The sequence below is a fragment of the Amblyomma mixtum genome, chromosome 3 (assembly GCF_055824585.1).
Source record: "Amblyomma mixtum isolate Tamu chromosome 3, ASM5582458v1, whole genome shotgun sequence".
Lineage (NCBI taxonomy): Eukaryota > Metazoa > Arthropoda > Arachnida > Ixodida > Ixodidae > Amblyomma > Amblyomma mixtum.
Window position 1 is genome coordinate 136,114,269 of NC_143014.1, and position 21,152 is coordinate 136,135,420.

Genomic DNA, 21,152 nt, shown 5'->3' on the forward strand with positions numbered 1-21,152 from the left:
TTACTCCCTCATTACAAATCTACTCCCCACCGGGGGATTCCGTCCAACATTGGACCGGCGCGAATGGAGAGACCCCATATGTATTTAGTTACGTTTTGATGACTAGATATGCGCGGTCTTAAATCTTACACGGCCTTACATGAGCAGCGTAAAGATACCTGTACATTTTTTGTTTGAATGGTGAGGTATAGAAAAGGTTGATGAGAGGACAGCATAAGGACAATTCTCTCGAGTGCGAAAAATGTACATATAACCAAACCTTAATGTTCCCCCCGACAACTGGAGAACACACGCGATGCAAATAGTGACCTTAAGAACGGGTATTATAATAATGCACACTTGAAAGTGTTCCCGTTATGCGACTGCCAGCGCTTTTTTCTTTTTTTTCTTCGCGTAGTTCGACTCACGAGAAGAAGAAAAAAAAAAAGACACATCTCACGCTGTAAAAAGAAAGGCATCGACATTCCGCCTGCAGCCATCACGATGACACTGCATCCCATCTGCGCCGCACCACAAAAGCCTTTATGCAGCAAAGCGGAGACTGCCGACGTGTAGATGTCTGCACGTTTAGCCTCCGGCTCGAGCCCAACAACGCTTGCCTGCATCCGGCGTCACATTCCGGCGCGCTCAAGCCACGTATGCAGAGGCTGGTGTCGCTCTCGGGGAAGAATTCCACGTCAACGAACGCTAGCAGCAATCACGTGACTGCGTGGCGTATGTATAGGGCCCGTTAGCGTTGCCTGAAGCGCACCCCACTGACACGTACGGGCGAGCACGCGTCCTATCACGTACACAGATTGACAGCGCTGCTTCAAGCAGAGCCAACCGTGTAGTTGCATAAGTAAGAGCTCAGCACAGCTGTAAAGCTCTTGTCGGGTCATGGAGGAATAACTCCGCTACTTAGCGAACAGTTGTCGCTTATGCCGATGACTACAGCCGCTACACGAGACTAACGATGCTGGTCTGAAAACTGGTCAATAGTGGGAGTTAAAGCATAAAACCATTAGTGCAAGCCTCGGTGCACTCGGCAACTCGGTAGTAGAGATACCTTTACTGAACTAAACCACCAAGAACAGGCAACGCTTTTTCTTGTGCTTTCATGCGGCTGTGCTCATTTTCAGGTCGACAGCAACATGTATGCATCAAAAGGAACTGACCCGTCGGGTGGCAAGCGCCGCTCTTTGGCACGCGTTTTCATATAACACTCGGACACAACGCAATGACGAAGCGGCAGATGCCTCATCAAAGGAAGCCCTCCGGCCAATAGCGTCGCCCTACTTTCATGATGACACGGCTAAGCGGCGGTTAAACCCCTGTCATAGTGTTACAGGAGATTAACTGCGAATTAACCTAGCGCGACAGGGGTTTAACCGTGACGTCATGAGAATCGGGAGGACCTCCTCTGAAAGCAGCTTCGTTCTTGAGTTGTATCAGACTATAGCATTGCGCAAAACCTGCACGATTACCTTTAGTCACGCTCGTTTAAGTGGCACCATCCGGCTATCAGTAGAGCAAAACATCTGCGCCGCGCACCAGATGGTGTCTTTCCAGAAAAAAGACGGTTTGGTTTGGTGTGGTTTGGTTGGTTGGTTGGTTTATGGGGTTTAACGTCCCAAAGCGACTAAGGCTATGAGAGACGCCGTAGTGGAGGGCTCCGGAAAGTTCGACCACCTGGGGTTCTTTAACGTGCACTGACATCGCACAGGACACGGGCCTCTAGAATTTCTCCTCCAAAGAAATTCTAGCCGCCGCGGCCGGGATCGAACCCGCGTCTTTTGGGTCAGCAGCCGAGCACCATAACCGCTCAGCCACCGCGGCGGCTGGTGTGGTTTGGTTTGGTTTATGGGGTTTAACGTCCCAAAGCAACTAAGGCTATGAGAGACGCCGTAGTGGAGGGCTCCGGAAATTTCGACCACCTGGGGTTCTTTAACGTGCACTGACATCGCACAGTACACGGGCCTCTAGAATTTCTCCTCCAAGGAAATTCAACCGCCGCGGCCGGGATCGAACCCGCGTCTTTCGGGTCAGCAGCCGAGCACCATAACCACTGAGCCACCGCGGCGGCAGAAAAAAGACGGAACAAATATGTTATTTAATTAAGGCAACTCTTTGACCCATTAGCACTTCAGATCCAGTTACAGAGGCGCAGAGCGCAATCCTACTGCTGAGTTGAGCGAAACGACAACAGAGTACTAACTGTCTCCAAGCCTTCGCAGAGAAGCTCAGCTGATTGAGTACGCCTCCCGTCCCCTCCTAGTTACGCTGTTTTTCTGCTTTGAAGGCAATCGAGTTTGTTTAATTCTTGCTTCCCTCGCGCGGCTAGTACCTGCAATCATTACTCAATGACCAATCACGCTGTGTTTATCACCCAATGGGCCAATAGTTTTCCTTTCCTCTTTTTTCTTGTTTTTGGTCCGTTACCGAAAGGAACGAAACTCGCACAGGGGGCAGGCATTCATTTCGGCCCCAGAGCGAAAGGTCCCACAAACACCGGGTAGGTACGGACTGATCTGCTCAACTAGGGACGAAAGTCTCACGCACGTGCGCAATGCATTTCATGGCAGCAACGTATTCGATAACCCCGCACAGCGGAGAGCCACCCGCGAGTGAACGAATTCATTTTTTTTTTCTTTCTGATTTTGCGGCGTACGCGCCGACAGCGAGGATGCCGAGTGGTTGGTGGCATTCCACAAAACACGCCAAGTTATACGTGCTCGCAATAGGCCAAGGCCACGGGCCGACATCGGGACAGGGGCCGCGCAGGTCGGCCCCGTCATCCGGTTTCGGCGGAGTGGCTGCGTCGAGTCTCCTCTTACTAGTACACCGACGGACTAACAGACGCCGCAGCCTTGGTTCGGCGCTTTGCCGCGCGTTCCTCTGGGTGGCCAGGGGCGAACGAGGAGAGGCCCTCGAGTATGCGCAGCAGCGTGGACTCACTTTTGCCGGTGGTGGAGCGACGTTCCGAGGAGTCCTTGCATTCAGGGTAAAGGGAAAAGCACGCGCTCCTCCTCCCCGCCGCCTGCGCCGTTAGAGAGAGAAAAGAAGGGTCAGAATAAGACGCCCGCACACGATCGCAGTGACATGTTCATGCGCTCAGAAATGCGGTTGATAGAAGCGAAAAGCGAATCTGTGCGCGCGTGTACGTGGGCTGGCTTCGGGGTAGGCACGAAAGACGTCCCCTTCAGAATGCCTCTTGCCATGAAGCCATCGCTTCAAAGGGTCCAGCTGACATTTCTCTGGACTAAATCGGGACACGAACCAATAACTTATCAAAACGAGCAGTAATGCTCGCGACGACGCGCACACCCCTTGCGGAAAAGAACAAGCACGCACTGCGCCAAAAATTTTCGAGTGTAAAGCATAAAAAAAAAAAGAAGCACGCGCGACTGAGATGAGCTCGTGAAGCAGCTTGTCCAAGAAGGGACAATCGGCAGCACGGATGCACACGTTGATGGAAACCAAAGTTGGTCACTTTTGTGTTACAAGTAACGCACGGCTACACAATGAGTTCATTTTTACCCTTGCAAGCAACGCCGATGTTCTCGTACAACAGCTGGCTTCAGTCGTCGAAACAGGCTTACTGAGGCAAGCGGAAGTCGTCGAGTGAAGATGACAGTCTGCGCCGCGTTTGTACGCGGTTCGTTAACTGGGCCCGACAGGGCTCTCTTGTCGTTTACCAGCACTTGCAGGAAAGCAACTGTGTGAGAACGGCTGAACCGGTCTCGCGCCTCCTAACCACCGTTACAACCTGGGAGCCCGGCCGCTAAAACCTGATCTCGTATGAAAAAAAAAAAAAAAGATAATCCCTCTAAACACACGTGTGCTGCAGAAATGCACCACCACCGATGGATTGCGCGGTTGCCATTTGTGACGGATTACCGCGATTTCCCTCTGCTTTTCTTCTACCTGCTGGAGCTCGCTCTATTGCGTCAAGGCTATCGCCTCGTTATCCGCCTGCAGCTTCTTCCTCTTCTCATCCTCCCAAGCTCACCTCGCCAATATGGATAACCTACACCCTTCTTGCGCACACGGCCATGTATGGAGCGTGTGGAGAAGGTGGCGCTGGTGAACATTCCCAAGGTTAGCTTACAATACATGCAATATAGATAACCCCGAAAGAGTGGAAGATGGGACAGGCGCCTTAGTTGTTAGAGCACCGCATGCGGAATTCGGAGGTCGTGGAAATGAGATCCAGCCGCGGTATGTGATTGTTTTTTCTCATACTATCTAAACAATAATTTTTAAGCCATAAGATTATTACGGTGTTCCTTTCCCAATAATTAACACCACGAATTAAATAAAGAAAGGCAGAAAAATTCTCCTACGCTTTCCTTGGTTTCGATGACTGTTGGCTTGCTTCAAATGCATGTCATAACAAGAGCAGCATTTCTCTTCCCTTGTCTGTTCTCTCTCTCTCTCTCTCTCACACACACACGCACGCACGCACGCACGCACGCACGCACGCACGCACACACACACACACACACACACACACACACACACACACACACACACACACACACACGAATGCATTTTGGTATTTAAATAAAAAAGGGAAGAAGAAAATAAACTTTCTTCAAAGCGGACACGCTGCCCTGAGATGCTTTTTTCTAAAAGAAAACGCTTTGGATGTTCGCTCTCAGCATGTATAAATTCTTAGCAGACGACAATCATATTGTTGCGAGCGCCTATCTTTTTCCATGTCTTTTTTTTATACACACGGACGATATGGTGAATAAAATGGTCCGTCCTGATTTTGTCGTGTACGACGTGTCATCCTCAAAACCTGCGAGAGCCCTGTCCGCCCCAGCCCCATTTCCTACGGCGCGTGTTTCATTGTGGGGGCGAACAAAGGGGGACCAGACGAAGCCAGCGTGGGCGTATACCACGCTCGTGCGGCCCGAAGTGACTGCAGCGACAGCCGCATTCACAATGGCGCCGCGTGCGTGTTGACAGATTCGGCGAAAACAAACGGCAGCCGTAATGAATGACCGACGAAAAAAAGCGCCGCGAAAGGAAAGGGCTGGCAGCAACACGAGGCTGCGGAAACAGGAGCGCTGGCGCGCACATTTATTGTCGCACGCACGCCTTCTTCGCTGCTTCTTCCTCCCCTCTTCTTACGCAGCGGAGGCACTACGCGAAGTACCTCAGCGCAAACCCACACGCGTGCTTCAAAACCAGGCCTCGCGTCATCGCTCCGGCGTAAACAACCACAAGCCGGACTGCAGCGACGCTGCCACGACGCACGTTGCACGCGTACGGAGCAGCGGGAAGCGAGACAGCGCGCGTGCGTGAGGACGGGAGTGGAGAGGGCTGCCCCTGATGGGCCCGTTTGTCCGTAATAAAATTACACGGTGCGCCAAAATCGGCCGGGGCCGCGCCTCTCCGTACGCGGGCTGGCCAAGCGCAGACACGACCGGGCCTGCTACTGGACACGGCCGCCGACTCCGCTGGGACTGGAGTGGCGGCGCGCGTCTTCAGGAGCGCAGGCAAACGGTGCACGAAGGAGGTGCGCTTCTCTCGCGTCACTGGCAAAGTCGACGGCTTAAAGTTTCCATTATCTTCATTCAACGTAAAAAATTGGCTGTGGCTTAGCTTGGTTAAGCCCGTTAATTGCGAAAGCAATATCCGTAGCTGCGCCATGGTTCAGCTGGTAGTGTAGCTGGTGGTGGTGCTTGTGGTTAGACTTGTGGTGATGCATCGGTTATACAATACAATCCAATCCAATCCAATCCAATCGAATCCAATCCAATCTGCTAATTTGGTAGCTACCGGCCTCGCTACGCGCCGGGCTGAAAGTGCAACTAGTATTGCTTTCGCAATAAAAAAATAACACTCAGATACAGTAAAAGTAACCCTGCAGTGGGGCCCCTCCAAGAACGAAGAACAGTAATTTCACTACCTCGATAAGTCGGGATAAAAAGAAAGTTCTATGAAAAAAAGTGCCAGAACATACGATAAATAATGCCAGAGACTAGCGGAACTCGACTTCTCTCATAGCACCGGATAATTTTTACGCGGTGCAGTTTTCCCCCCTTTCCACTAGCTGCGCGCACAGCCTTCTGGAAGCGCATGAGAATCTGTGCAACTGAAGCACGCTCGGGTCGGCAATTAAATGACTCCACCGCGTGGAGCCAATTTGCAACTCGTGAGACGCCTAATAAAAGACACGCGCCCATCGGGACTTTTTTTTTTGTTATTATTCATCATGCAGAGAGTTTAATTTACTCCCTTTGCTTGCAAGAAAAAAAAAAAGATTGGTTAGGGGAAATAAATATATGCAAGCTCATGATTGACAACTACAGACAGCTTCCAGAGTTATTATTTATGAGGCATCACTTCAAAGCAGAGACTGTCTGACACTGCGAGACTGTGCACATTTGCTGCTTCTTCAGGCTGCCTTTCGTCATCTCCGTTATTGATGGCTGCGGTGGGCAATTCTACGCTCGACATTCGAGGACGACAATCACACAACATAGCAGATTTGTGTGGCGTCGACATTTAAACAAACGGAACCGGTCTATTAATCCAACTAGGTAGTTTCGAAAAACAGTACTGAAAGCCTTGGAGGGAACGAGAAAAAGTGAGCCTCGTTCCTTTCAGTCCCCGTCTTTCAGAGGTATTTTCGAGCTATGCGAGACCAACGAGCTACTTTAATAGAGCTATTTTACCTAGGTGATGGATCAGGTTGGCCTTATACTTAGTAAAAATGTTTCGTTCGGTGTTTGCGCCATTCAGTTTTGGCACCCCGAAAAAAAAATGGGTGGCGGTTTAGCATTGCTAGGCACATAATATTGTACGAAAGCACAGTTTTTTGTAGGTGGACACCACTGCCACGTATACCTCAAAGCATGATTGAGGTGTCCACTGAGCGAGGGAGCCAGTTATGCGCCCTTCCTCTCCTCAAAATCAACGGCGTCTAAACCATCCGCTGGTTTTGAGAAAAGGAAAGGCGCATAACTGCCTAAATTTGTAGGTGGACACCACCGCCACCTCACAGTGTGCTTGAGGTGTCCACTGACCCAGTGATCCTTGCTACTCAGAGGCTTCACACACATACACAGACACGCACCGCTGAAACCCTAGGTGAGCGGCTAGATATACTTTCGCACTAAAGACTGCCCCATTCCTTGCCTTCCACGATTTATTTCGTGCTCGTTATTCACTGCATTACACTAAATTTCTTACACGTCACTCACCTCACTGATAACTTAATTGACAGCTTTTCCTCGACGCCTCTTCCCAGCGTCAACTATGGTAAAACGAAAACAGACTTGTTAGTCTTATGTATCCTTAGTGCGACACCCGAAAACAAAGTCACTGTCGGCATGGTATCGACGACCGTGCATTGTAACACTTCTTCGAAGTTTCCTTGAAGCGTTTTACCGACTCCCACCCTCTGCAAGTGTGCATAGCACACGACATGAGAAAGTGGGATGACAACGGCGATAATGAAAAGTGAGCCGGGGCTTGAACGATGAGAAACGCGCACTGGCTTCGCTCACCTTAGCAGTGACGTGCATTCAACTTCGGCTTCACGGCACACGAATGGAGAATGCCTGCCCGAAGTCGTCAGTCATTTTCGCATTACTGCTACCTTCCGAGGCGCTTATCACGTCATTATGACAACCTTACGGCGCCCGCTACCAACGTTTCCATACGCCAAAGCCCTTATACAGTAAAACACCAAGCACCCGCTAACACGGAATCTGCCACTGAGAAAGGCGGACGAAAAGGATGAAATGGAACTGAAATAAAAACAATTAAAAAAAGACAGCATTCACAAGCTGCTCCGTCCTCATTTACTGCCCTTGCTCTGCACTCTCAAAGAAAAAAGTAAAGAGGGAGTAAGCTGTCATCTAGCGCATGCACGCTATGCCAGCGTGGCCCTTGTGCGAGCCCTGCGACTGGTCCGCGATTGGCCGCTGTGCTAGCGTCACACCGGGGTTTATCAAAGTAGCCAATGCCTGCTTGTGCTATGGTCTTGTCAACTGTCATGATTTCCACGGTCGCTGACCGTTCGCAGAACTATCTTAGGAACGAAGAGGTAGGAGCAGTTTAGTTTTATTGGGGTTTAGCGTCCCAAAGCGACTCAGGCTATGAGGGACGCCGTAGTGGAGGGCTCCGAATAATTTCGACCACCTGGGATTCTTTAACGTGCACTGACATCGCACAGTACACGGGCCTCTAGAATTTCGCCTCCATCGAGATGCGACCGCCGCGGCCGGGATCGAACCAGGGTCGTTCGGGTCAGCAACCGAGCGCCAAAACCACTGAGACACCACGGCGGCGTAGGAGCAGTTTTGTGAATTCGGTTGCTCGCCTGCAAAAACTGAACAAGTGCAGATGGACAATTCTCTCTTACTTGTTCATGACGTGCAAGCACTGCGGTGGATTTATTCCACGCCGGCCTTTCATACGCGTGATTGTTAATGAGTCTCCGTCAAACAACGGCGAAGTGCGTGAGGCGAAGTATCATGTACTGAAAGTGACGAAGGTTTCAAGCATTTATAAGTCTTACTCGTACTGCGTGGAGTTTCGCACCGCTTTATCACGGTAAGCTTCAGGAGTGTAAATTGTTAAAAAATTGACGGACGACCATCATACTAGCCTATGTGGGAAAGCTGTGACAGCAGCGGGCGTTTTGACTTTCGCACTACATCGGTCGCCTTTCAACATTGCATCTTTGAATTTGATTTCAGAATTACTTTTTTCGTTCCACTGCTGCATGGGCTTCTGGTAGATGTATGTAATTCTGGGGGGGGGGGGGGGGGGGGGGGGGGCATCTGGAGGGTTGAGAGTGGAGGTGGCTGTGTGGTGGTGGACTCCTCTCACGGCCTCCTGGAGGGCGGGGGCTTCACTCCTTTGCTCTCAACACGCTGACGCCGGGATTTTACGGAATGACACTATTGCTGCTGGTGATGCAGTAGAATTCTCTGCGTGCATATTCGCTTGACCGAGCCGTTGGTGAAACTCAGTATTGTATACAGGGCGCAGTGACAGGAACAACAGCGGGTTAGTTAACACTAACGATCCAACTGCTCTGTACATGACCGCAAAATGACCGGGACATGTGCTTTCACTACCCTGCAGAAACTGAGCTACACACCTGCCTGCAGCTTCCAAATCAAGAGAGACACAGAGAGAGCTAGACTTGCATTTGGTAGTGTTCTGCACAGAAAGGCTGCAAGAAAATCTCCCTTCTTTGGCGAAAATTTCTGAAAAGGGCTATCCAGAGACAGCAGAAAAAGAAGAAAACTGATAGCGTAGATATACGCGAAAATCAGCAGTGAGCGAGCATTTGCGCCGCGCCTGACACGCCCAGTCGCAGGCCGAGAGAAGCAGACCCTTGCCAGAAGCAAAAAGAGCGGCGCGAGCAGGGCAGGCACGGCGACGCGCATCTGCCAAGCGACGCCGCAACACCGGGAGACGCCGCCGCGCGCTCGCCGACCGCGGGAGCGCCCTCTCCCAGCCGGCGGGGCTATGTTTAACGCCGGCGCGCTAACTTTAGCGTCTTACAACAACGGCTCGAACGCGCGCAGGACAAACAGAATCCTCCGAAAGTGCAGAGAGCGCGCGCAGTTGCAAAGAAGCGAGACAACGAGCAGAAGCCAGCAGCTCCTTAACCCTGTTCAAATATCGAGCGCGCGCTTCGACTCTCGACGTCAGGCAGTTCGCGCGGGGCTCCCCGGCGCCCGCACACAAGTGGGGGCGAGGGCACCGAGTAACAAGATCAATATAAAAGGAAGCGACAGATGTTGTCCACGCGCCAAACGGATCCCCGCACTGTTCGACAGCAGCAGCAGCAGACGATGCGTGACGTCATCGACCGGAGGCCTCCCCCCCCCATCTCCCACCTAACGTCGGGGTGGAGCGAAAGAAAACGGGAAAGGACACGGGCTCCCCCGCGTCGCCCCACCTAGCGACAACCGGGAGCAACAAAAATCACGACGACGAAGCCACTACCGTTTCCACGCTTCCACTGTTCCTCCGCTGCTCCCATTGTCTTTCCCCGGCCAGGGGAGCAGCGGGACCGTTGTTAGTCGGCCACTTATTGTGAAAGACCACGCTCAACAGTTGGCGCGGGCAAAGCACCCAATTGGATGCTCGTCACCGACAGCAGATTAGAGGCCGCGATCGCTATGATAGGCCTATCCAGGTACACACATCCGATACCTTGCAGCGATTAAACTCGCTGTGTTAAGCGCAGAAGACAAAGTAGAGGACTTTGAGAATGGCGTGTAAAAGAATTGTTTACGCTTTCCTTTTTCGCTATTGAGCTCTCTTCATTATGCTATTTTTTCTTTCCGCTAGTGGACTACACACAGAGCTCGCAGTAAGCGTTGGTACCTTCAGTTGCGAAGTTCAACTACACTTCACGCAGCGCGTTACAATACACGGAGTTGGAGCGAAAGCCATGGGAGAGAAAACGGAGCTCTGTTCAACCGCGGGAGTCGGCGCCTGCAGCACGTTTAGTTGCGCGCAGTGGAACGGCGGCAGCTGAGGGCAGCCGTTCGAGCAGCTCTCAATAACGGCAGGTCGCCCGCTGAATCGCGGCAGACAATGAAGTCGGCACACGGTGGTCGGCACAAACGTCGGTCAGACGCTGTGCGAGGAGGGACAGTTTGGTGAAACCAACCGCGGAGAGGGTGGCCCCCCCACCTGCGGCTCCGTTCGCAACGAGGGATCTGTCGTCTGCTCTCCAGCTGTTTTTTTATTCATGAGGGCGGCCGGAGACGCGTCCGGGTTGCCCGGCAACCGTGGCCGGGGCTACTGCTGACGCTGCCGATGAAGCTTGCCGTGTGCGACGGAGCATCTAGCGTTCGCGCCGAAAAACTGAAAGCGCGCCCTCATTCCGAGTGCATACGCCTCGATGACTGAGAATCCTTTCCTATCAGAAGCGCGGAGACCCTCAAGCTGCAAATTCCGGTATCACTGTGCAACCACTGTGCAATTGTTAACATATAGGACCAACAACTTAGTTCACACCTCTCACAAATAGCACCACCACGCCACAAGTAACATCTCAATATCAGTTATGGAGTCAAGTGAGTTACACGAACTTTGAAGCGTGCTTTTAATGTTTGCATAACTTCGACGCAGGAATAAGGGGGGGGGGGGGGGGGGGGCAAACTCAAGGCTACTGAACCGATTTACTTATTCATTGAAAGCACTATGGGAGGCAGACTTTGTTTCTAGTCCTTCCAAAAATATTAATTTTTCAATAATCGACCAATACCCCTTAGAAACACTCAACACTTATGAATCAGTACTCACTTCGCAATTAGTGACAACATGTAAATATTAGTATGATTCACAAAATAAACAACAACAAGCTGCAGAATCATTTGACATCTTTGCGCAGTTCTCCGGCCGTCAAACAAAACTGTGACTTCATTCGCGACAGTGCGTACCAAGCTGCAGTAAGAGCACAGGCACGAGTCAGCAAAATATGCTTCACAGAGGCGGAAAACCTAATACGAACAAAATCTCAAAATTGCAGACGGAGGGAATTGAGAAGAGAGCTGAAACATGCGAGAAACCAGAGAAAGCACGCACAAAGCGCAAGCAGGTCTCATCATTTGGGTCCCAAGCCGCTATGCGCTAGCATCACCACTGAGGAGGAAAGGGCGGCGTCCGGCAATTTCCTGCATTGGGCATCCAAATTTCTGAGTGCTAATTAAACGGTAACCATAACCACTGAGCCACCGCGGCGGCTCGCAAGTAAGCAAGGATTGCTGATCATCTATGTCCCCTTACAAAAATGGACATGGAATCTCTGTTGAGTTCTCATGGGGTTCTTATGGACTCACCAGGATGTCAACAGAAACTCCGATTTTGTAGAGAGGCCTCTATTTACACCACACGAAACGTTTGATGTGGTTTTACATCAAAAATTTAGTCCATACAAACCCGTCAAAGATATTGATGGATTTTCACCACAGAAACTCATTCAATATATATTCCTCAGATACTTTTGATGTGATTTCACTGTAGAAATTCAGTCTACACGAACACATCAAAGTTCTTGATGTACTTTCATTACAGAAATTCATTCAATACGAATTGCCCAAATACTCTTGATGTGGCTTCAATACAGACATTCAGTCCGCATAAACTCATTGAAATTATTGATGTCATTTCACTCCAGAAATTCGTTCAATACAAATTACTAAAATATTCTTCATGTGACTTCACTACAGATATTCAGTCCGCATAATATCATCGAAATTATTGATGTTGTTTCACTCCACAAATAAATTCAATACAAATTGCTCAAATGTTCTTGATGTGGCTTCACTGCAGAAATCTAGTACGCAATAAGTCATCAAAGTTCCTGATGTAGCTCCGCTAGTGAAGTTCATTCCATGCGAATTCCTCAAACATTTGTGATCATCTTCACTGCAGAAATTTAATCGGCGCAAGCTACTCAAATGTGTTGATGCAGTTCCCCAACAGAAGTTCATTCCATACAAATTCCTCAAATAACATAAGAGAAAGCCGCACAGCCGCACGCCTTGGAGGAATTGTTCAGCATAATTGAATAAGACATGCGTATCCTTTTCGGAAGAGAGCTATCGACAGGCTGCTGATGTACATGTCATTTCTTTAGTTGGTACTGGATTCAGAAATTAGCCTTTATATCGCGTTTTTATGCCTGGCATGATTGCGGTCCGATTCAAAACGACTCCACAGTTTTCACACTCAACACAGTGTACGGCTGCTAGATGGCTTCCGCGTCACTTATTCTCTATACCTTTTTCGAGCTAACTTATTGGATCGCTATGCAGCATTCCGTCTCACCGATACAGAAGTAGCCGCGTGACGTCGAAATGCTATTTAGTACACCAACGCTACACCAAACTTCTTCTGATGCTTTCTACGACAATATTTTAGTGCCCTACTTCACGAGCTCTGTAACCGCCCAGCGAGTTTGCGTGAAGCTTGACCTTGACGGCGATTGACCTGGCCCATGCAGAAATGAAATGAATATAAATAAATATTGCCGACAGTTGGTGTTGAACCAGCGGTGGCGCGCGGATAGATTCATGAGCATTGCTGGCCATTGCACGAGCGCCCTAAAGACATGCTTTGGCATGTATACTCGGTTTATAACTGTACGCTAAAAACCTTACTACTTTATTTGCTTCCTCATTCACTCGTTTGCTCACCTCCACCTATTTAAACCGGACCAAAGCGAAACCTCACGCCAGCTTCGCTCGTAGCCTTTACCAAGCTTTGTGGGACTTAGTGCACGTACTGGATGAACGCTAGGTGTTTTCTTTCTGACTGTTTGGTCAACATTGGTGCGCTTGTTCTTTTGGATTTGGCAAGCAAGCTTGTGGACTACGCTACGTTTAACAAAATCGGTATCCTGCCACGCGTATGCTCTTCACCTGTTCGTGGAGGCGGGTTTTGGTTAGCACACATAACCTCTGCAAAACGGCTTTTAATTACGCGTGCTTTTACGATCCCGCTCTTGACAATTCTTCGATTATGCACCTTAAAGTGCAAAATCAAGGATCTTCAGGGACGTAGAGTGTACACTCAATACGCATGCATGATCGTTAGCAACTACGACTTTTAAATTTCAAACCGTGAGATTTAGTGGCAAGCTCTTTAGTCAAATGCAAATCATTAAGTCTTGTATATACAGAGCACATCGAAATGAAAAAAAAAAAGCCAAAACAGGACACGCCATGAACTTTACTGAAGAATGAGCAACATTAGTTTATTAATAAATTCACAAGTCAAAAGACGTCCATCTCTTTCATCGAATCAAACTCATGGTGACGCCAGCCATTCAGTTGAAATTTTGTGAATGCGTGATCATTTCAAATAACGCGTGTGAGCCGATCATTGATGTAGTCGCCAGTGCATGGAGCAAGTAGCATTAAGAGCAAGAAAGCGAATGATGACATTTTTTTTTTTTTGCTCGGCGAGTTTTTTTCTATTCTAAATGAACGCGAGGAAACATTATAGCGTTGTGTTGCTTCATTCAGTTAAGACTGCCTACATGTGGTAATGAGAAAACTCTACTGTCCCACATGTGCACATGACCGTACGCGCGCGCATGACGCCGTAACGCTGTACGGCGAACGGTAAAACGCAATTTTAAACGTAAATTGTGGACACCTCAAGTGGACACCTCAAAATAACCGCGCCTTAGAGTTACAGCATTTATATATCTCCAACTTGACTAGAACATGTAAGGTATGTATGCAATAAGAAATCATATGGCACCCCCCGGAACGCTGCACGGCCATCGTACGATTGTGCGTCACAATTTTGGTAGGAATGTAACCGAGAAAACTGGTGCCGCATTGTGAACGGCCAGGGAGTGTATAGACAACCGACATGTATATGATTTCCTGAAATGGTGGTACTCGGCTGGCTGTACGTGTGCGTCATACGGCAGCTCGGTGTCGCAAGAGTGCGCAAAAGCGGAGACCACTGCTCCGGCAGAAGAAACGGCTGTGGAGTCGCACCGCGGCGCTGCTATCTAGCACCGCGACACCGCGTGCTCGCTGAGACCCGCGCTGCAAGAGCGCCCCATATGTGACGACAAACTTCGCCCTCGCTCCACACACACACACACACACACGCACGCACGCACGCTCGCACGCGCGCGCACGCGCAGGCACACACACACACACACACACACACACACACACACACACACGCTCGCACACACACACACACACACACACACACGCACACACACACACATAGATTGCGAGAGCATGAAGTACTTGTCTGCTTACAAGAATATATAGCTTCGTTTAAGGAAACATATTTATTCGACTCGACATTTCGATCGGAAGACCGATCTTCTTCAGGCTGTATCTCTCTCTCTCTCTCTCTCTCTCTATATATATATATATATATATATATATATATATATATATATATATATATATATATATATATATATATATATATATATTGTTACTTGCGCGTACTTGCGCGCGGTGAAGCAATATCTGTTCCGCCCGCTTCTTCTTTGCCGATTCATCCCCAAAATTTTTCTTGATCTCGGTCGTAAAGGTAGCCCATGAACTCAGTGTATCCTCATGATTGTCGAATCAGTCAAGGGCAGTGGCGGCAAGGAGAAACACCACGTTAGCCAGTTTAGTAGCAGCGTTCCAGCGATTGTATTTGCTCACCCGCTCGTAGTGTTTCAGCCACTCGTCAACATCCTCTTCAGGTTTTCCAAAAAATGTGCGGGGCTCTCGATAATGTGGCCAGTTGTTCGCTGTGGATATCCCGGGTTGCTCGGCATTGTCGTCTCCAGGCATGTCCGATGGCAGTGGTGGGAAGCCTGCGAGTCTACGGCTCCTTCGGTAGATGGAATGCTCCGTGGTCGATACCCGGCACCTCTCACCAAACTGTTACGTGCTTAGCACGCACGGGGGCTTATTCACAGAGGGGATCGGTCGGAGCAGGATGGAAGCAGGAAGCCTACCAGCGTCCTTCAGCTCTTTCTCTTCCTTTCTCCCTGCTGGTCAGTCCATCTTCTGCTTCTTCCGTCGAGGTTCTGTCGAAGCACGTGACAATATATATATATATATATATATATATATATATATATATATATATATATATATATATATATATATATACATGTGTGTGTGTGTGTATAAAGCGTTAAGTTACATAAACAAACTTTCGAAAACCAAAATTTATTTATTTGAATGCAAATCGCTCTTCCCAAACTTAAAAAGCGCGGAAAGAAAAAAAGCAATCGAACAATTATACAACTGAAAAAAATACAGAAATTGAAAATTGCATCAATGCACACATTAAAATACACTAATACCCTGATTACTTCAATGTTCACACTGCATGTGGAGGCTGGTATGTACAGATGTTACAGCACATTAGACATTTTCAAAACGATACAGAAGAAGAAACGAAAAAAAGAAAATTGTCATATATCCTTCGCAAATCAAGAAGATAGCATTATTACACTCCAGATGGTCTCCGTCAGATACACAGTTTAAGGCGTTTTACACCTTGCACTCACAAGATATCAGCAGTTGCAACTCAGACATATTTAAGTAAAACATACAACAAAGAGCACTACGCACATATGCTATATGAATAATTTTTTCTCTGCAAGGAGTCCTTATGAGGGAACTGAAAAATGTACATCTACTTTCGCACTTTGAACCATCCAAGCTGTATTCAGAAGTAAGTTAACCTCTAGGTTTTTGGAGGAAAAAATGTAATGAAATTAAAAATAGCATAGTCGCATGCATGCATTTTCACAATACGTCGAGGGCAACATAAATCAAGGGCTGTATATCAGCAAAAACATCAGTGCTCATTATTATTGTGAACAGTAATGATGTGCCATTAAACAGGCATTTGGAGGTATGCCTGCTCTTAACATGAAACCAATGTGTATATTACCGATAAATTACCCGCGTATATCGGGTCAGCAGGGGAGCACCATCGGCCCTCAAAAGTGCGATTATCTGGGAAGTTCCACCAAATGACGCTCATTCAAGTGTTATTAATTGGATTCTAAAACATAAGCCTCATGAACTGCTGACAAAATGGTCTTCTGAGGAACGCACTGCACCATGCACTTCTTTACATCTAATGCACGGACAAGACAATGTTCATTTGTTTCTTCAACACTCACACACTGAATTGAATTGCACCCAAGTACACACTCTAAAAAGAGGCTTAGTACACGAAGTTTTTTTATTTTGAACAGTACGTGATTGTTGGTAGTCAAAGGCTCATCAATGAGTGCAACAATCTCTATTACCCGCCCGTATGTACTTCCATTAGCCAGAACATAAGAGTTCTTCCTTCGAGATTTGTCTGCGGAACTTACGCAGTACGTGAAAGCGCCAACAGAGGCTTTCTTGAACTTTGTTCCACCTGCATCGACATTCCCTTTTCCATAGAGCACCACCTTGCCATTATGGCAGCAGTTCTTCCTTAAATTATAGCCTTTAATCAAAGAACGCACAAAAACACTGACATCGTCATGTTTTGATTGTATCGCAGGCAAAACTTGTGGAAGGCTTTGAAGGATGCAGAATTTCTCAACAATTTGGGAGTGCGCATACCGCGTTCCATTCACAAAGCGCACCAGTCTACCATTCATTGATTCGAAAGGGAAAGCCGAGAAGCCCCACAGGGGTCCCCACTGCTTTACATGATCCACCATGTGTAAAAGAATGTGGGCATTGTACGACATGTATTGCTTTCCATACAAATCTTGGTACTCAGACAAGAATGCCACCATTTGTTTTTTCACATGTTCCATTTTGTCCATTGGAATCGAAGACTGCAAGCAAAAATGAATTATTTTAACAAACTTTATCCAATTCTTATAATATTTTCGCGGAAGGAACTCTCTTAAAACAACGGGAGAATAGAACAAGAGCCAATCTCTCCATTCCGATGCTTTCCAAAATTTGAATTCTGACAATGGTCGCGGAAGTCTACTCATTTCCCAAATTGGAGTGATCTGCCTTAGCCTGTCGTTTATCTGAGGTAGATGACGACGAAGAGAGTACTCGGAACGTGTTTTGTGAGTTATCCACATAGATGTCGTGGTTCTAACGAAGCCGTTGCACACAGCATGCATGTAATCCACGACAAAAAAACTGGGGAAGCTGAAGTATGCTAGAAAAAAAAGGATACTAGCCCCTTTTATGCCTCGACGAGGCTGCCCCGTCCTCTCGGCATCTGCAGCATGCTTAACAAAGCTATCCTGCGTCCTCAGCTTTGCCGCAGGCTCTTGATACGGGTACACCCTAGTGTGCCCTTTTCCTTTTTGCACCACTTCACCACTGTGCTCACACCATGCACATCCATACGCTCCATTAAACTGCCGCATGTTCATTAACATGCATCGTGCAACGCTGTCAACAGAGCACGGGCCTGGAAAGACGCGACACGTGTTAGCAACCCCATTCTCATTTGTCCAGGTAATGCCTTCTGAAGAAAGGGTGTTCATAATTTTCGTGAACGGCTTCAAAAACGTATTCATGTTCGGTTTTCGTGTTCCGAACCACAAACCAGAAAGAATTAGATTTTGAAGCCTATCTTTATATGGTAACTCATTAACTTGCAGCAACAAAGGCCACATACACTCCCCTGAGGATTCAAACAAAGGAACGCCATCTGTGTTCCATGTCACAGATACATCGTTCTCAGTTAGAGGCAAGCTTCTGTAAAATAGACTCTTTGTAATGTCGTCTACATCGTAGGAAGCCGGTGGACGGCGCTTGAGCAATTTTTTACTTAAAAGCAACTCCTTGATTTGTGATGCAATATCGAGAGTGTAAAAAAAAAATCCAGTTCGCAAAAGAAGTGGGACACTATGAGTAAGAGCACACTGCTGACATAGAACATCAGTATCTTCACACGGGAGTGTGAGAAGGTACTCGAAACACTCAGGACAATACACGTGTGTAGTGCGTTTGCACTCATACAACGATGAAAACTTCTTGAAAAACAAGTACTTCGTCTTCGGAATACTTGTATTTCGTGGCATGTGGGCATCAATCACATTAAGGAGGCTTTCTGTGGCTTCCTTCGAAGAATGATGTCTCAAGCTGTGGGCCATGGCCATGACGAGGCTCTGGGCTTTAGAAAGTTTGGCCTCAGGATACAGCAGCTGCCCCTATATAAAACGATATTGAAGGAGACTTAATAAGTAAAAAGGCGGCTAGCGCTGCTAATAGACAGCCGGAGCACTGCCTGACGAAGAAAATCTGCACAAAATATTTAAATTGAAGCGCCAGCGGAAACTGCGCGCTAAAATACTACATTATAGTTGTGTTACGAAAAATAGAGGATTGATATTTTCATATCGCTCAGGCTAGCACGAGCACTTTAAAGGTACAAGTGGGGTACTCACCATATCGCCAGGCTCTGAGCTATCGACCTCTGCGTCTCTGTCGTCGTCATCAGAGGATGAGTCTAAGCTTTCTTCGGACGAGAAGATTTCCACGGTCTCGCTGTGAGGTGGCAAAACATCGATGCCACTGTCCTGTGAATTGGTTGCTCCTTCTTCCTCTCTCTGCTGGGTTTCTTTCCTGTGGTGCAATGACGGCGTGTCCGCAGCATTCTCCCCTTCGCTATTGCTGTCAAAGTCGTTCTGCTCTGGCGCCGAATCAAAATTACTCAGTTTTCGCCCAGCATTCTTTCGTAGTGACCGCTTTGTACGAGCGGGAACCTTGCAGGCGCTGTCATAGAGATATTGTTGATATTTTTTCGGCCTTAACATTTCTCCACCTGGCAGCAGCTGTTCAGTGCTGTCAAGTTCACGACTCGTGCAGACTGAACGCACACTCGCCACCAGCTGAAATATATTGAGTATGTCACGTGACAAAGGCGAGGAGGTAGTGCCTACCGCAACAAGTCTCGGCATCTCGGTACATGGAATTTTCCCCATGTGGTTCTCGCTTCTGGGGAGTCACCGCAACGAGAAATCTAAAGCCGTTAGCGCGCACTCAGTTTTGTAGCAGACGACACTGCGAGTCTATGACGGCACAGCCTGGTTCAAAATGGCCGTCCCTTCAAGTGGCTTCGAATTACTATTCCTAGCTAAAATTTGCTCGTAGAGCCCTACTTCTGTTTTAAATGCGCATAATAAGGTCGTGGCTAGTAGCTTTAATTATTTTTCACGGCGATCCACCCCACGAGCCACATGGCGAGGTAGCACCCCGCTGACATCCTAAATGCTTTCAGGGTGTTAGCTCAAGCCATGTTGTAATCACCGAATTTGGGATCTGAGGCGTTTTTCAATCGGCGATCAGAAGCACGTTTTCCTGCTACACGAGCCGAAAGGCGTACTTCAGCGAGCGATTTTGACTCAAATTCTGAGCTCTAATTGGCCGAGACGGATTTGTGCTGGATTAGGCGTCTGCTACGGATCGCCTGAGCTGGAAATACTGAAGTTGTCGCTCAGTTTTCATCGCATGTCTCTTCTTGTATCTCGTTGCCCCACGCCGTGCACCTCTTACAAGGAGCGTTTATTCCGTATTTTATTTTTTTTCATCTTTCATTATGTGCCATAAAACCTAGCAACATATCTTCCATCTTTTTCCTTATCTCTGGTTTTTTTTTTTCGATGCTTTCTCTCCATCCCTGCCAGACCGACCCAGTCCTCTCCTCCTGCGTGGTTACCGCGACCATCCTACCTCTTCCTTCCTTTTCCTTCCCCCTTTCCCCCTTGAAGCGCATCATTCTGCGCTTCTTCAGCTCTGTTGCTTTTCTTGCTATCGCTGCCAGCTTTCGGCGTTCAGTTTCTTCCTGGTATGCATACAGGCGGTGCGCATATAGTTTGTACTGGACTGGCTGCGAACGCGGACCCGCTGAAGAACCGGGCGCGTCCCTCGACGCCGCCGAAATCCATGCGAGAAGCTTCCGTTCGGAGACGGTACGTTTTCGAAGGTCAAGTCTACTATCGCTCCTAGAGCCCCAACCCCCCTGCGCCAACCCCTGCGCGGGAGGATCGATGTGACGATTCCCCAAGTCAGCGGACGCGAAGTACGCCGCAGGCGCCGTCTCCGCGGCACCCAGATGCACGGGGAAGAAGGGAAAGGGAAATAAACGCTCCCTAGGAGAGGAGCCAGTTTGACTCCCGCCAGCAACGTGTACTGTCGGTTTACGGGCGCCCCTTCCCGCGCCCTCCTCAGGGCACGTCGGTGACCCGTTTCGGCATCGAACGGAGCAGCGGAACGCGTCGTGCAGACAATTAAGGGGAAGCTCAAGAAGGCAGCGAATGGAGATTTCCAAACAAACATCGACAGGATCCTGCTTTCCTACAGAACAACGCCGCACGCGTTTACTGGGTCCCCTCCCGCTGAGCTCCTTATGGGCAGGCAACTGCAAACGCCCATTCAACGAGTGCACCCCGGCCTAAGGGCGCATGTGGACAAGCAATTGAAGCAAAAGATGCGCTGCGACAACAACGCACGCAAAAGCTCTTTGCCTTCGTCCGGCGAGCCGGTCTTTGTTCGAAACTTCCGACCAGGCCCAGCTTGGATTGCCGGAACGGTTCGCCATCCCACAAGTTCTTCGTCGCTTCAAATACAGCTCGAAGACGGAACGCTGTGAAACAGACACGCGGACCATGTGCGACCGCGAAGGACCCCCGGCGTACTCTCCGACGACGA

At 48.6% G+C, this 21,152-nt stretch overlaps 2 protein-coding genes across 5 annotated transcripts in view; both read right to left on the reverse strand.

Moving 5' to 3' along the window:
* The window catches only part of tna (Zinc finger MIZ domain-containing protein tonalli), a 273,408-nt gene that overhangs the window by 74,403 nt on the left and 177,853 nt on the right, over positions 1-21,152 (reverse strand). For all 4 annotated transcript variants that reach the window (XM_089581282.1, XM_089581280.1, XM_089581281.1 and 1 more), the window contains one exon: positions 2,938-3,019. In XM_089581282.1, coding sequence (XP_089437408.1) covers positions 2,938-2,978 — 41 coding nt within the window. In that variant the 5' untranslated portion in view covers positions 2,979-3,019. The remainder of the gene's footprint in view (positions 1-2,937; positions 3,020-21,152) is intronic.
* LOC149352046 (uncharacterized) lies at positions 15,653-17,956 on the reverse strand. Its single transcript, XM_089581277.1, has one exon. The coding sequence runs from the start codon at positions 17,873-17,875 to the stop codon at positions 16,520-16,522; it is 1,356 nt and encodes a 451-aa protein (XP_089437403.1). The 5' UTR covers positions 17,876-17,956; the 3' UTR covers positions 15,653-16,519.